The sequence below is a fragment of the Embiotoca jacksoni genome, unplaced genomic scaffold, assembly GCF_022577435.1.
Source record: "Embiotoca jacksoni isolate LCO1_2020_lvr unplaced genomic scaffold, fEmbJac1.0.p SCAF_12, whole genome shotgun sequence".
NCBI lineage: Eukaryota > Metazoa > Chordata > Actinopteri > Embiotocidae > Embiotoca > Embiotoca jacksoni.
The window spans coordinates 10,602,426-10,618,578 of record NW_027185252.1 but is presented as its reverse complement, the minus strand read 5'-3'; the positions used below and the strand labels follow the sequence as shown (position 1 = coordinate 10,618,578).

The 16,153-nt window shown below is 41.2% G+C and overlaps 1 protein-coding gene across 2 annotated transcripts in view; it reads left to right on the top strand.

Moving 5' to 3' along the window:
- The first annotated feature begins 744 nt into the window (after positions 1–744).
- Positions 745–16,153, top strand: part of LOC138195375 (A-type potassium channel modulatory protein KCNIP2) — a 91,716-nt gene continuing 76,307 nt past the window's right edge. For both annotated transcript variants that reach the window (XM_069144718.1, XM_069144716.1), the window contains exon 1: positions 745–1,034. In XM_069144718.1, coding sequence (XP_069000819.1) covers positions 962–1,034 — 73 coding nt within the window. In that variant the 5' untranslated portion in view covers positions 745–961. The remainder of the gene's footprint in view (positions 1,035–16,153) is intronic.

Here is a 16,153-nt window from a genome sequence, read left to right as displayed (position 1 = left end):
CACTCTACGATTTACTTTTATTTTGGACATGACCATCTAAATAACTTCCCCCCACAGCAGCACACTGACAAAATATTAAAACTGTCCATGCGTGAGATAAATGAATGGATAGATGGAGGGATGGAGAGCGTTAATACAAACCCTGATGTAATGTGATCAACTATGGCATCAAAGACAGATTGTTTGACAGATTGTGACCAAATGTCACGGCCTAAGTGAGACGGAGAGGTGAAATGAGGCAAAGACACTGAAAATGGAGAGAGGAGAGGAAGAAAAGGGATAGACACGAGGCTTCCCAGAGCCAGTGAGTATTTATAGATCAGATATAGTCAGAACCTCTGCCTGGCAGCAGCAGTGTGCTCCTTGTTGCTCCTGCTGATGTCTCTATACACATCCGACATGGCTCTGACTCAGTGGAGAACATTAGGAGAGGATGGTGATATTAATGGCAGAGAGGCAGGCAGAGGACCAACTCACAGAGTGGGATGAATGAAGCCAGATATAGAGTTTTATTCCACTGGGGGAAAATGGGATTCTCAACACTGTCATATTCATATTTGGTCCACTTGTACATGCATTAAGATTTTCTAAAAACTAACCAAACCTAATCTTTCTGCATTTATACTTCTCTTTTTCTATGTGTGTGCGTGTGCATATTTAAGTGTGAGCGTGCGCGCGTGCCAGCCCATGTGAGAGTGCCCACCAGAAGCGCGCTTGGTTCACTCAGCTCCTGCATGCCGAGAGCGCACGCAGAAAACAGATACGGGAACTAACCATACACACAGGGCTCTCCTTTTTCCCCCCCCTCTTCATGGCAAATGAAATATGACTTGGTAACGATAGTATACTACTTGTAGCCATCCTACGTGAAGGAGACAAAACAAACCACAATTGTTTTCCCAAGAATCGCCAACATATCAGCTGTTTGCCACAGTTCCACATTCCGGCGCACACGAGGAATATGAAGGCGAAAAACCGTGACCAAAGCTTGTCGGACTCCAGAGAGCTGGACGGATCCTATGACCAGCTGACGGGTGAGTGAACCGGCGTCTGGAACACCGGTGGATGTTGAATGATTGCCTGTAGGAATAAAAGATTCAATATGTTAAGCCGATAACCTGTAAAGAGCCTGCTCCACCTAACTTCAGGTGGGTTAGAAATGTCACAACCTGTCGGCCATTCATCTCAATATAAAACTAAAAGATATAGCCTAAATGGTTTTACATTTTACGTATTTAGTGCACCCCCGCTTATATCATTTTTTTGTCGTATATTCGGCTCCCATGGTAACACTGTTTCTCTGTTTTATTCAGTTGAGTCCACGCCTAAAGTAGTTTATAGTTCGTTTTCTTCTTAGAGAAAAGGGCGCCAAGTTTATGAATAATATTTGATTTAAAAAAAAAAAAAAAAACATATTGAATCTTATAATGTTAGTGTTGCATGCCGGTGGTTGCGTAATGTGGTGCGTAGTGTTGGTGAATGATGGTTTGTTTTCTGTCAAGAATTTTGAGACAACAGTGTGATATTTGCTGGCTTGGCTCAGCAACGGGAGACCACCTTATAGTCGCTGTCCTTACTTGTTGTGAGGAGCGCTGCGGGCAGAGAACACTTGTCTGACTGATCCGATGCCCAAATTGTGGAGTTTGGCCACGTTTCTCTGCTTTGGCGTGTTGTCACTTTACACAAAATCTCTCGCATATCCGTGTGCTTTATCTCCTGAAGTCTTGGTCAATAGTTAAAAAAAAAAAAAGGATGATGGTATTTGAAAGTGCAGCAAACATCCGAGCGTTACTTAATGCCATGTTGATTTTCAGATGGACTAAATGTGTGCGTAATTTGGTCGGTGTCAGCTCCGTGGTTCCAATAAAACTACTTGGTCCAGTAATGTCAGCTACTGTGAAGTGAAACTACTGTGGTCTCAGTCTCGCTGTGTGTGTATTTTGGTTGAGCGAGCTGACAACAGTACCTCCACTCGATCAGCACCGATGAGACTTTACTCATTATTTCATAGCGAAATAATGAACCGGTGCGTTGAGCGTCAGTGAGCATGCCTGCACATACCTATGCTCTGTCTATGTACCTGTGTCAGCTGAGCCCTCTCCTGAGGTGTTTTCTCCTCACCACAGCCTTCAATTGTCACATTAGAGCTCACAGCACTCCTGGTGGGGACCGTTTGCCTGTTAAGTGCCAGTTGCTTAAATAAAATGCTTTCTTTTGTGCCTGAACACTTCTCAGGCCTGTGAAAGGGAGGTCCAGACAGTTGTATGCCTTGGGCCGGACGGGGGACACTATAATCTCATTTGCACTACAGTCCACACATTCGCAGCTATAAGCAGGTCCAATTTGAATGCATCCTAAATTAAGAAAAGATTGCAAGGTGTCCTAATGTTCATGCGTCTGCTACAGACAGCTAGTGTGTGGGTACCGTCTGCTGGGTTAATAGGTGGATATTGTGTGCCTATCAAAGCATGTGTGTGGGAATGTATGTGTGGGTGAGTTAAGAAGCAGCAGATTCGCATTTTCTACAACCCAGTGGTAAGAGTTCTAAATAATGAACCATCCATCAGCTTCACTGTGTTTGTTTTTCCCCTGGTGCCTTGCAAGTTGACCTCTGGCTCCTCTGCAGATTAGTGTGCGATACACATTATGAGAAATGTCATAAATGTTAAATACATGTGACAGTGGAGGAGATGATGTAAGTCTAAACTCTTTAGAAGAATCATCATTTTCCTCTTTTTAGATTTTCTCCTTCCCTCTTTTCAGCCCAGCTCGTTGAAATGGTCCCACGTGTCTGACTGTCCACAAGAAGTCATTGCTTTTTTAATAGTGGAGTGAAGGGGGGAGAGACAGAGCAGTCATTCACTGTGCTGAAGCAATTTACTTCTGGCATAGTCATTAATTACTTTTTCAAAGCTGAGAATTGCATGGTTTAATTCATCTTTGTGAGATGCTGTCAACTCTAAAACATACTTAGCCTTGATAGGTTGCATGGTTATTACGGGTAGCAGCAAGTGGCCCAATGTGTACTGTGTGTGTTTGTGTGTGAGAGACAGAGTGAACAGGTGACAAGTGATTTTCTGCATTATCTCGACTAAACAGAAAAATTGTACAGCGTGGTGTGAGCGCATGACTTGTGAGGGTTAGGGTTCTTAGGTGTTTGTTTTGTGTGTGTGTGGGAAGAATGGCTACAGGTGAGTCATTCTTTTTACTTACCAGCAACTTGTGAGTGAGCAAGATGAGAAGGTGTGCGTGTGCATGCTGGAAGCAAAGCTGACCTGTGTTGCTTAAAGGAGTGTGGGTGTTCTCCAATCACAATTTGAGAGAAATGTAACCCTCTGGAAATAACTCCCTCTCAGCCTGCTACATTGTGCTGAAGTTTGTCCCACTGTGTTTGTGTGTGAGAGTGTGTGTGAGTGTGTGTGTGTGTATGTGTGTGTGTTAGAGTGTGTGTGTGTGTGTGTTAGAGTGTGTGGTAGCCTGGCATTCCCTGTTGTGTTTAAGAGCACCGGCTGAGAGATGAGAGGTAATTATAGAAGTGTGGTGCAGTAATCTCCTCTTCCACCTCACAAGCCACACTCAAGAGGAATCATATCACCTACACATACACACGCGCGCACACACACACACACACACACACACACACACACACACACACACACACACACACACACACACACACACACACACACACACACACACACACAGAGTCTCAACATATGCATATGCAGCTATTATCTCAACCTCGTCATGCTTCTTTTTCCTCTCTCCGAATCCTGAATATTATCAAAAGACTAAATCAGTAGTGGTCGGCAGGCAGTTTGCCAATCATCCCTCATTTTGATCTGAAACTAAGTGGGTGTGTCATTGGATGCATTGGTGAGAAAGACAGTGGTGTTATATATCATCTTGTAAATATATGCTGCTCTAACCTCACATTCAAATGTTTGTTCTTGATTTTTTTTTTTCATGCTCAGATTATCTGTTCAATCCTTCTGGCCAGACTTGTATTTCGTCATTTTATCAGTGGTCAATAGTTTAACTATAAATGTTCTCTCAAATTTGCCCTCTATTATAAGGAAAAATTATTATTAGTCCATCACAGTATTTTTGACAATTAATTGTTCATTTAAGTCATGTGTATAAGCAAAAATAAGGTGCTTCCATTTTCACAAACATTAATATTTGGTGGTTTCCGTAGTGTTCTGTGATTGTAAATGTCATATATTTGTGCTTTAGACTGTTGGCTGGATTAAAAAAAACAACAACACTTTTATGAGTTACTTTGTGCTCTGAAAATTGACATTTTCACCTTAAAATCGACTTTTTCTAGTTTTCTGACATTTACGGACAAAAAAATAAAGAAACTAGTAACAGATTATTTGATTATGAAATTTTTGAGACGAGCATGTGGGAATTTGACTGAATGCCGCTCATAAATCTGTCTGAAGACCTGGAGATGACAAGCAGGTCAACTTTATTTGTAAATGTGTGCACGCGCGAAAGACAGCCTCAGATAGAAAGTAATACTGTGTACAAACAGTCTCTTCTGTGTGCGGGGGTCCGTGTACATTTGTCTTCAGAGAATGTACAGTTTGTAGGTGACAGGTTTGACAAAGATGTCCATCTCTCCATATATTAGTTTTTGGCGGAGTAAGCAGATAGCCTGTTATTAAACAGTCAGCACAATTTAACAGATGCACACGCACAATCACATACAAATGCAAACTATTATAACTATTAGGTTGACGTGCAGCATCTCTGCTCTTAGCTTACCTGTAGAAATTACAGTATGTTTAGCCTTTGATTAATGTGGACAGTTTTCTTCTCACACACTCGCAGCATCATGTGTGATGTTAACAGAACTGGCATTAAGAGCTGTGCCAGGCTTTAAGTCAGGATACACTTCAGTTGGATCAAGAAAAACAGTCCTGTGAAGGGATAAAGGTTTTGAGGTGAAGTTTATTAGCTGGTCTGTAAGCCACATGACGCATAGGTTACCCCATCTTTTTTATTTGGGGCACAACCTCCATGGTGAAAATCACAATTTCCAACTGCCAGACCACCGTACTGAAACCAAGATATAGATTGCCCTCATAATTGACTTTGTCAGAGAGAGTGTAGCCGAGAGTCAACTTCTCTGCATGGCAGGTTTTTACAGTAGCTAGAATCATAATGTCCAGTGGCACTAATTAAAAACTTTGATTTAATGTGTCATCTGATGTGCCGGGACATGTGTGACACATGTATCCCCATCAGGGATCCTATCTTGAATCCTTAGCCAGGCAAGTGCCAGAATTGCTCATGTGAAATGACCAGATCCCTGCATGGAGGGATGCCTAGAGTGGTTCACTTAGGCTTATCTGTCACATTGGTTACATCACTGAGGGAAGGGAAGGAAGATGGGATACTCAGAGATGGGAAGGAAAGTGGAAAAGGAAGGACAGAGGCAAAGTGCAAGAAGACGACTTAGGTTGCAGACAGTATTGCCTTCGCCAGGCAAATCCTCGGGATCCTCTGTGGTAGTGTGTAGGCCATTGTCTGTTCGTTGCCCCATTATAAAAGTGCTTCCTGACAATCATATATTTATAGTGCACAACTGCTATTCATCACTTTTGTCGTGCAATATTAAGGTTGCGGCCCACCTTAGAGATCTTTTAGACATTTAAATTTATGCCTCTTTTGGTGAAGTGGACATTTTTAAGTTGGCATGAAAAAACTGGTATAACTGCTCATCCATCAATCTCTCTATTCATCCAAATGTCCCCATTATATTTCTAAACAATTTGACCGACAGTTCACCTCGCCCACTCAAAAATCACACTCAAATATAATCATATCACATGTATTTCTGTCTTAAATAGAGTGTCTTCAGGGTCTCACTTTCTGCTGCTCTCCCATGTTCGTCTGTGTCACCTCTTAGCTTTCCGATTGTCCATCCTCAAACCAAACACCCTGGCTGACCCTTATTCTACCTCCCCCCTCTGCCACAATGCAGGACCGTAGCTTAATAGGGCTGGAAGCCAGAATCAATCCTAACGAGTTTTAATCTTTGACCGAATCTTAGGAGGGCCTGGCGATCGTTAATTAAAATAAGCCCTGCTCACCTCTCCCTCGGTGCCCCAACCTCTTCTCCTCTTCTCCCCCCCTTCTCTGTAAACACACTCACTTACAAATGCCTGCAGGGGAAGGAGGAGAGGAAAAGAGGCGAGAGGACGGAGAACAAAGCAACAGGAGATAAGAAGATAGGAGAGAGGAGGGGAATTTGGATGGGAAAAGTCAATGTACGTCTCAGACTGAGGATGAAGGAATTAAGGGGCAGCAGGGAGTGAAAATTCAATAGCTGTTAGATTCAGTGAACATACGAGAAGTCAAAGATTTTTTTTCTTTTCAACATCAGTCGGACGCTGCTACCGTGTCAGAGATGTTCATAAACAAACCCCTGATTGATTGACTGACAGAAAGTGTCTTTGAGTGTGACAGAGCCCCGTGTCATTCACTGTGTGCCTCTCTCTCTCGCTTCGCTCTACTGTCACTCACAACATCTGATCTGCATTAGAGGAGGATTTTCTGTCCATTAGCTCAGACCAACTCATCTGTATGGGTAGGAGGAGGGACCAGCAGATAACCGCACAATACAACACAGTGTATCACTATGTAGGTTGCAATGCTGTTACCCTTTTGTTAGACCCTTTGACTCATTCTGTGTATGTGTGTACAACAGAGAGTCCTCTATTGTCAGAGGTTATCATCCTGCACGTCTCAGATTAAAGATGTGGGTTCAATTGTGTGTGTGTGTGTGTGTGTGTGTGTGTGTGTGTGTGTGTGTGTGTGCGTGTGTGTGTGTGTGTGTGTGTGTGTGTGTGTGTGTGTGTGTGTGTGTGAGAGGTCGTACACACAGAGGATGTCTGAAGGTTACGTGTAACTGCCATCGAGTGTTTTTGGGGGAAAAGGATGTCTCGGATGAGTCTGTGGGTGTTTTCTGCTTTCTTTCCTTCATACAATGGTGCTCATTGAAACGGTGCATGTGTGAAAATTGAGCTTGATAGAGGATGATGTGTATCATCATCTGGTGATCATCTGTGTGTGTGAAAACCAGAGACAGCACAAACAAGGAGACAATGGGCAACAGCAATTTAGTTGTAGCCTACTAATAAATAGCCTACTGAGGGCATTTACTCTGTTCGTTGAAGGTTCTTGAGTTACTACTTTGCTGTGATTGACAGCACAGCAGAGAGTGATAAGGAGAGGAGGTGGAGGTGATTAGAGGAAACCGGAGGTTTGCTCTTGTCCAAAGCAAATGCTCATATGCTCACATACCACACATACAGGCATAAACGCATACACACACAGGGCTTTGGCCTGAGGGATGGCAGTGTAGGAGAACACTGCAGCTGGTCTTACGATCAATCAATTAGTTCTGACAGAACTTTGGACAAGTGCTAGTCAATAACACACAGGCGCGCACACACACACACACACACACACACACACACACACACACACACACACACACACAAATACACAATCACAAAAGAGAGCACATATATACACACATATGCACATGCACAGTCAGCGGAGGAGGCACAGTGGGCAAAGCCTGGTCAATATTTGTCCGTTAGCCTACCAGTCAGAATAAACTCAATGTCTCCTAGTGCTCACAGTGTCTAACTGATCGCTCAATCAAGCCAAGTTTTAATGGAGAATATCGTCTGCTGTCTGGTCAGTGGCGAAGATGCTGTTTTCATGCCATGCCGTTTAAACCGCCCTGAGTATAAGCTGGACTGTAGATATGGAAGAAAAGCAAGTTTCAAATTTCTGAGGTGCTTAGTTGGGTCCCAAGAAAAGGTGAAAACGACAGTTTACGGGGGTTGATACATTTATATATCCTATTTACCTGAGTGTAAATATTATGATATATTTACAATATTCCCAGCTGGACGAATCATGTAACACGATTTCAGATGGCCCTGAACTGGAACAAATAATTTCGTAACCTTGACGTCTGTTGTTTGCGTCATGCCCATCATTTTAGTGGCTTGCATCCCCAAGTCTTTGCTCGCATGCATCATGCAAGCTAACGTCGTAAGTAGGTTAATCTAAGTAGCTATCAAGCCTGCTTCATGCACTTTTTGTCTTCAGAGTTTCTAAGTAGATTACGTCAGGTGTCTTTGAATGCTCACTTATGAACAGTGGGACAATACTGGCTGTTTTGCTCAATAATACTTTGTTGGTGACCCCTGACTATAAAAGCTGTCATGCGCCAAATAGGCTGGTGTAATAGATTAGATGTATCATCATGTACAGCCTGCAGACATTACAATCGGCATACTGTAAGGATTATAAGACTGTAAGACACTGAAGCACAGTTGTGATTGTATAATTCTCACTCTGAAGCAATGTCTTAAAGGGTCATTGGGGGGAAAAAAAAAAGAAGCTCTTTTCAGATTCGAGGCAAATATTGAAGATTAAGTCACCAGCCAGGAAGAGATCTTAAAGTTACCAAAGCCTTTTACAATCACACTATATATGACTTATTAGAGGAAACCATACTGGATGAGTCAATCCTTGAAATCCTGTAAAAACAGGACTGACTGTATTCTCTACTATAAAAACAGAACCTCACATCTGTCTAATAGTTTTCCTTGATACTTCCTGCTGCTGTTTCTGTAGACATTTCAAACAAATTTATAGTAAATGACACAAGTAGATGTGATACTATTGAATCTGCTTGTTACGTTGTATGGTATGAGAGCAGAAGTTGTCAAACCAGCATCATTAGCTCCTTATCAGGCCTGAGCTGCCCTGGCTCTGGCCCCAAAATGGCTGCCCTCATCATTACTCCTCTGTCAGCCTGGAGCCAGGTTGTCAAAGGGGACACTTACTGACAGCTTGGTCTTTATTTCTCCCAGGAGAGATGCTGAAGTCAGCTGAATTGTCAACCAGCTAAGTATGCACACCGTGACAAGGTAGAAGGAAACAAAACCAATTGCATTTGGAGGCTACGGTACAGCTCAAGGTATTACAATTGTGTGAGAGAAGGTTATTGAGAATGTTGAAATGCTGAGCAGTGAATTTTGTGTTTGGCTTCACGAAGCCTTGTCCTGACTCGACTGTTGAACCAACCTGTTCGTTCTGACAGCCACGCCAAGCGACACACTTGTACATTCTAAAGATGCTGACTTTAGAAGTCTAACAACATATATTTGTGCTTTAAAAAATCCATTTGCTTTAATCATCCCCATAGCACACTGCTTGCTCTGGGTGTTTGCTTATTGACTGTGGGGCTTGAAAAATCCTATTCTCCCCTCGCTATCTTCCTCTGGCACTGGTAAACCGATTACTTACACAGCAACCTGACGTTCCATAAGTGCTTTTCTCCAGGCACCGTGGTCTGGCACCAGAATTTCATAAGAGTTAATGAAGTATACTAATCGAACACAGACGTAGACAGAAACTCACAAACTCGCAGGCAGGCAGGTTTGATTGATTAGTGGAGTGACAGTCCTGACAACAATGGGATCATTGCTGACCTGGAACAGTGCAACAGTCTCTGACATTACCAAAGGTGAACTTGAACCTAATGTCTTCTGGAGAATGGAGACGCACTGAGAAAGTCAGATGAAGATGGTTATGTTTCCAATTTATTAAAGACAGACAGAGGAACAGCTAGTTTGTTCTGAAAAAAAACAAAAAAAACAAATGGACTTTTATCAAATTCTTCTTTGGTACAATATATACATGTATACTGTACAGTAGCCATGAACAGGTTTTTTTTGTGTGTTTTTTTTTTTTTTTTATCAATTAAGGCACTAAACCCAAAATTAATCAATATTTGGTTTGATGATTCTTTAGTACCACCAGCTCATGTAACTACACTACACACGGTTTTGAGGGCTCTTGACATGTAGGCTATGTTGCTCCAGTTTGCTACAACCCAGTGGATTTATGCTGCCTCAGTGTCTTCTGTCCCCTCATGTAATTCCAGACTGACCCAATGATGTTGAGACCAGGGTTCGCTGGTGTTCATATCATGTGTACCATATCAGAATTCCTCGTTCTACTTGTTGCTAAAGATCTTTATGACTGGTTTACTGGCAACCTTCACGGCTAAAAAAATGAAGTCAATGCAGGAGTGCCAATAACTGCAGTTCCTTGTGTGGCCACTTGAGGCCGGCTCCAAAACCCTAACTTTACTTGACTTTTCTCTCTTCTAGGACTGGATTGTGAAACAATTTGCTGACAGCTTGTTTGAAGGGCAAGCATCTGTTCGCTTGTATAATTTCATGCTATTTGTTTTGTCTGGATACCAGTAACATGGAGCCTCCGAAGACACATGTACACAACAACTCATGTATTATATGAATATTTACTGGGAGGAGCTCTACAGTGATTCAATATGTTTAAAATGAGCTTAGTAGGTTGAATTTGTGTAAAAAAAAATGGTGAGTCTCTGTCTTTTTGTTGTTGCACTCATTGGTTTCATATCATATAAAAATGGCAAACAACCAACGATGACTCATGGTCGTCACCATCATTTGAGTTTGCATGAATTAACTGCTATTTTACATGCAGATGCCATCTAAAGGCTTTCTTTTCCTGTCGTGCCACTGTAACCCTGTAAAGTGGAGTTTATTATCACGGTATCTCACTCTAACGTTTCCTATATTCATTTTTATACCGGACATTTAATTACCTTTAAATGATTAATGAAGAAATTTTTTGAGTATGTGGGAGGTTTAGAAAAAGAAAATGTAGTTGCTTCTTTTGCACTCCTGAACCATCACCTCACCTGTAATTTCAGCTGTAGCAACCATACTAAACTTGTGGCACAGTGCAGGACTGTCCTTGGTTCTTGGCCCGGTCGTCAAAAGGGACACTTCTTACAACTTGGTTGTCCCTGAAGAAAAGATAGTCAGCCAAATTCCCAACCACATCAGCTTCGGGTAATAATGATTTTTTTTCCTAGCACGTCTGACCAGTTTAAGAAGCTTAAGTTGGACAGGCAGAGATGAAAACACACAATAGGATAAACTCGGAGGAAATGGCTTTTGTATTTATGAAACACAGAATATTAAAGCTGATGGGAAAAGCTTGCTCTCTATTTTAAGTATTTGTAAAATCAAGTATGCCATGCGTGACCAACAGTGATATTGAACTGTGACTCAAATATTCACAGATCACTCAACAGCAATAACCCATTTCCAAATAATATTATATGTAATTATAAAAGCCCTAATGAAAGGTGTACTTGAAGAAAGTCATAGAGCAGTGGTTTTGTTTTTTGTCACCACTTTTTTTTTTTGTGTTTGATGTTTGCTTCTAATGAGGCTGAATTAAGGAGAAGTGGAGCGCACATTCTGCTGCACACTCACAGAAAGTCATTAAGAGGGGTAACGATTATTAATGAGGCCTGTATAAAATTCATGTGCTGAAATATGGGCCTGTTGTTTTCTTCCTGTGTGTTCATAATAGAGAGGCTCTGCTGAATTTTGTCTTCAAAGGAGACATGACTGACGGTGTGACATTCCCGACTCTCTGACAAGGATAAACCCAGTTTGGGGCTTGAACCAGTTGATTAAAGTGTTATTTGTGTGTGCATTAATATGTCTCAGTGGTTTAACATGCCAATCATATCCATATTAGTGTGTCGATGTGTACATTTGAGTCTGTGAACATGTATGTGTGGGATGTTTGTGGTTCACTTCAGTCCCTCCTTTACTCCTTAACAGCCCCTGTAATTCATGTTTCATTTGTTTTAATAAACCTGTTGTCTTTATGGTATAATATTTATATCTTTAACAGACGGTGGCTGTGATGGTGAACTCCTACATCATTGATTTTAAAAGTAATCGTATATACCTAACACAATATCCTGTAACACAAGTACAGTTGGGTTCCAATAGCCGATCCTGTTTCAAATCCTGTTCCAGACTAATAAAGACACACATTCAGTGAGCTCAGATTCTAACAAATCTTATCTCTTCTTAAATTTTTTTGGGGCAAAGTGTCGTGTAACATTCAGCATTCAGAGCAGATTTTAGCCACTGCTGACTACTAACTTTGCAGTTAGCATGTCTTCATCTGAGTAAGCTAAGACTTGTTAAGCTTGTCAAATAAAGCACTTATACTGTATGTAACATGACTCTGTGTCACATACACAGATGAGCCAAAGCGGTATGACTATTTGCAGATTAAGTGAATAGCAACGATTATCACGTAACTACGGATGGGCATTTCAAGCAAAAATACTATTCAATATTCTTTGGGAACTATTTGACAGATATTTGAAGACCCCTCTCCCGCTACCGTACATAGACACACGCAAATACCATCGAACTTCAAAAACCCTTCCGTTTGACAAAGCTGATGAGAAGCCTGTCTTTAGAGTCATCTTTGAAATGAGGGCGTTTTTTTCCACTGATCATCAAACATCAAACTTACTTCGTCTGCTGACAAGTCTGACCACGGATTGTTGATCTGTGGATGGACCGTCTGCTCGGTGCTTCGCTCTCAAATGACTTTGCATAAGTGTGGTAGACTTATGATATACTAACTTTACCCTTCAGAGTTTGCTCTGTACCTCTGTTTCCTGTAGAGCCACACTACCAGAGTCTATAGCAAGGTGTTCTCCTTCTTCTCTTTTTGTTTTCAAATGGCTGTTGACAAACAGCTTTTAGATGCATTGCCGCCACCCTCTGGTGGTAGGATCGCATTCCTAACAGTTGCTGGTAAAAACAAGCGATATAAGAAAAAGAGAGAATAGTCGCATCATTTTCAAATCGGAAAATAAAAAGATTTAATAGTTTATGACCTGTCCCTACTTGTAACAACAATGAATGTTTGGAACATGTTGATTCCTGTTGGTGTGCTGGATTGGGAGAAACAGGTAAATATATAGACTTGAGCAACTTTAACAAAGGCTCAACATTAGACAAATTTAATAAAGGTGTCATGTCTTATACTTTTCATCTATACAGCTAAAAAGTACTTTCATTGCATACCATTGGGTTAAACCCAAGTCTGGAAGTTGACTTTGAAAGATTTCTGACTTAAGTAATTCAATACTCAAATACGATTCAATAAAATACCAACAAACCCAAGTCATAACATTTGCAATCACAATTTTATCATACATTATTTTATGTGTGCTCAACTTTTACTTGTCTGTTTTGTACAAGCTGACATTTACTGTAGAGGTCAGACGATCTGCGAGCAGTACAGGGAAACATCTTGACTATTGTGTGTGCTTCTGTGAATGTCTTGAAGGAGTGTTTGTGTTTGTGTGTTCAGTACTCTCATTGATATTCCTGAGTAGATCGTGACATTACGGAGTCCTTACAGTTTGATAAGGGAGAGGAAGAGGTCTTGCAGGTTTCTCTTCCTCACTTTTCTCATTTTCACTTTTCACCATCCTTCATCTCTCCTCCCTTGTTTTGCTCCTCTTTATTCCATGCTTTTATGTATGAGAGGCAGTAATGGTAATGAGGTTTCTCTCCTCTCCTCTCCTGTCCTCTCTTCCCCATCTTCCTCATCCTCCTCATCCTCTCCTTTCAGCTCCTCCTCCTCAGAGGTTGAAAAGGTGATTAAAGTGGATGTAAAGTTAATAGTTTCAGCTCCAGTGCTCATGCTTTGGTGGGTACAAGTTGTGCACAGGGCATAGTGATGGAAAATAATGTGTGTGTGTGTGTGTGTGTGTGTGTGTGTGTGTGTGTGTGTGTGTGTGTGTGTGTGTGTGTGTGTGTGTATGTGCGTGTGTGTGTGTGTGTGTGTGTAGGGGTTGTTTGTCACTATGGGAGATTTATATTTATTGGCCCTTTAGTCGAGGCAGGGCAGAAGGGTGAACTCTGTTTAAGGTCGCGCAGTTAAAGAAGCAAAACAGACATCCCTCTGCCCATCAAACATTATCTGCAAGAGATGACTCAGTTTTAAAGTACGTGGGAGAAATAATAACTTATGAATAACGGAAGGAAAATGTTTAATCGTCATGCATTGTTGGATGAAATGACATGTACAGTATCAACAGGCCATCTAGGATGCATCCAGGATGAACCATCTGTAATGCAACAAGCTACCCTTTATTGTCATTACAACATTATGAATCTTTTACCTTTCAGTCTGTGTACTGTTGAGAGAGCCAGTGTTACAAATCTGAAAAAAATGATATTACGTACTCATATGTTCACTCCCAACCAGCCTTTATGTTATTAAGTCTGGTTTGAATTTGTCTTTAGTTATTCATTTCCTCGTAATCTTAACATCCAGCAACCATGTCTCTCTCTCATTCATCGTCTCTTTGGAACTTTTTCTAGCTATTTGCGTCATCAAGTTGTTTGTGAGTCTAACCTGCTTGTGTTGTAAGACCAGACACCTGTAATTACCAGGCTGCTGTTTGTGTTATGTTTTCCATTAACTGGAAAAAGTTACAAATGCCACATTTTGTTCTCGGAGCTTTCAGCTTTTAAATGGTGACAAATCTGAGCAGAAACAGCGGGTGTCCTCAGGCCTGAAAAATTAAGCATACAACCACAATCCACTGAGGAAACCTCATCATTAACATACACTCTCCTGACCATGTTGATTTTCATGAGCACGAACATACACTTGTTGCAATTGTACAAACTGTTTTTTTTTTTCTTTTCTGCCTTTTGTTTCTTAGTTTCTTTAAGGAAAATTGTTCTTATTAAAGATAAGTGGAACATTCAGTAGACAAGTTAGAGCTAGACAGAAAAATCTTCCAGGCCTTTATTGGCCTCAGATAATTTTTTCTCTGAAGCTCTCCCATGATTTATCAAAGATTTCCAGAAAAAAACCAACATCTAACATGCAGTTAAATGTGATCAGGGCAAACAGCCTGACAAAAACACACCGCCACACAAAGACTCTCAGACTATGAGCAACAGGAATTTAATAAGCTCAGATACGACCCTGTAGGTCAGCTCTTAGAAGAAAATGAAATAACTCCAAACTTGAAAGGTGCTGACATCGTCTGGTCTTGTTCTGTATCTCCATTAACAGGCAGCAAACTAAATCAAAGTTTTATAGACTAATGCAGCATCCATTTAGTGAATAGTAGAGGTTCCTGCTTTCAGTCAATTGAGGCCCAGCAGACACTCTCTCTCTCTCTCTCTCTCTCACACACACACACACACACACACACACACACACACACACACACACACACACACACACACACACACACACACACACATACTGGAGGTGAGACTGATGCCTGCTGATCTGTTGATTCAGAACTATAATGACCCAGCTGCTCTCTGTCATCATCTACAAGCAGCTAGAAAAGAACCTGTCACCACTCGCTTGCCTTTTAGTCTGCCTTTATGTCAGCATAATGCTCAGAGGAAATATTTTCAGCTCCTCTCTCATTTTGTCCTTGAATTAAGTGCAGTATTATCAAGCTTGGAAGAACCAGGTGGGGCTGGTTATTGCATAAAAATGCAATAAGTCATTCTAATACACTATTATGTGTCATTTAAAAAAAAAAAAAAGATACACAAACTGCAAGAAATGGCAGATATTCTTAGTGTGATGTCATCACATATACCTTGTTAGACATTTGAAGACTTGGAGCAGTTTGCTGAGAACAGACACATGATATAACCATGTGTAGTCTGCTAACTTGCAGCCTAATGACACAGTGAAAGAGGATTCACCTCCAGTATTTTTGTATCTGACAGAAAATGGAAATATTTCAGCCGCTGCCCGCTTATTTAGGTATATGTCAGATAGTAGTGTTAGTTATTTTCTCTCCACCTCTTCTATCTTCCTCTCCCAAATTGTTTCCATCTCGGTAACATATTTGACCTCATTTTGGGCTAATAAAGACTAGATTTGGCTAAAATAAAGATGATCTGAATTTGGCCTGATTGACTGACATTACTAGCAAGTGGACTCACTTGTTCCGATCTGTTATGTACAATCTCAGCTATACAACATCACAAGTGTTCAACAGAACTGCTGTCAACCTGCTGTTTGAGCTGACCTCCATTTTGTGCTGTTTGAAAGTGAACAATGATGTATATTGAACATCTATTGCTCTTTGGTTTAGTTTTGGAGACGACAGTGAGTCCTTATGAACATCCGCCGTTGTTAAAGTGGGTCAAAAATGTATCTGGGCAGCTGCTAATATATTATA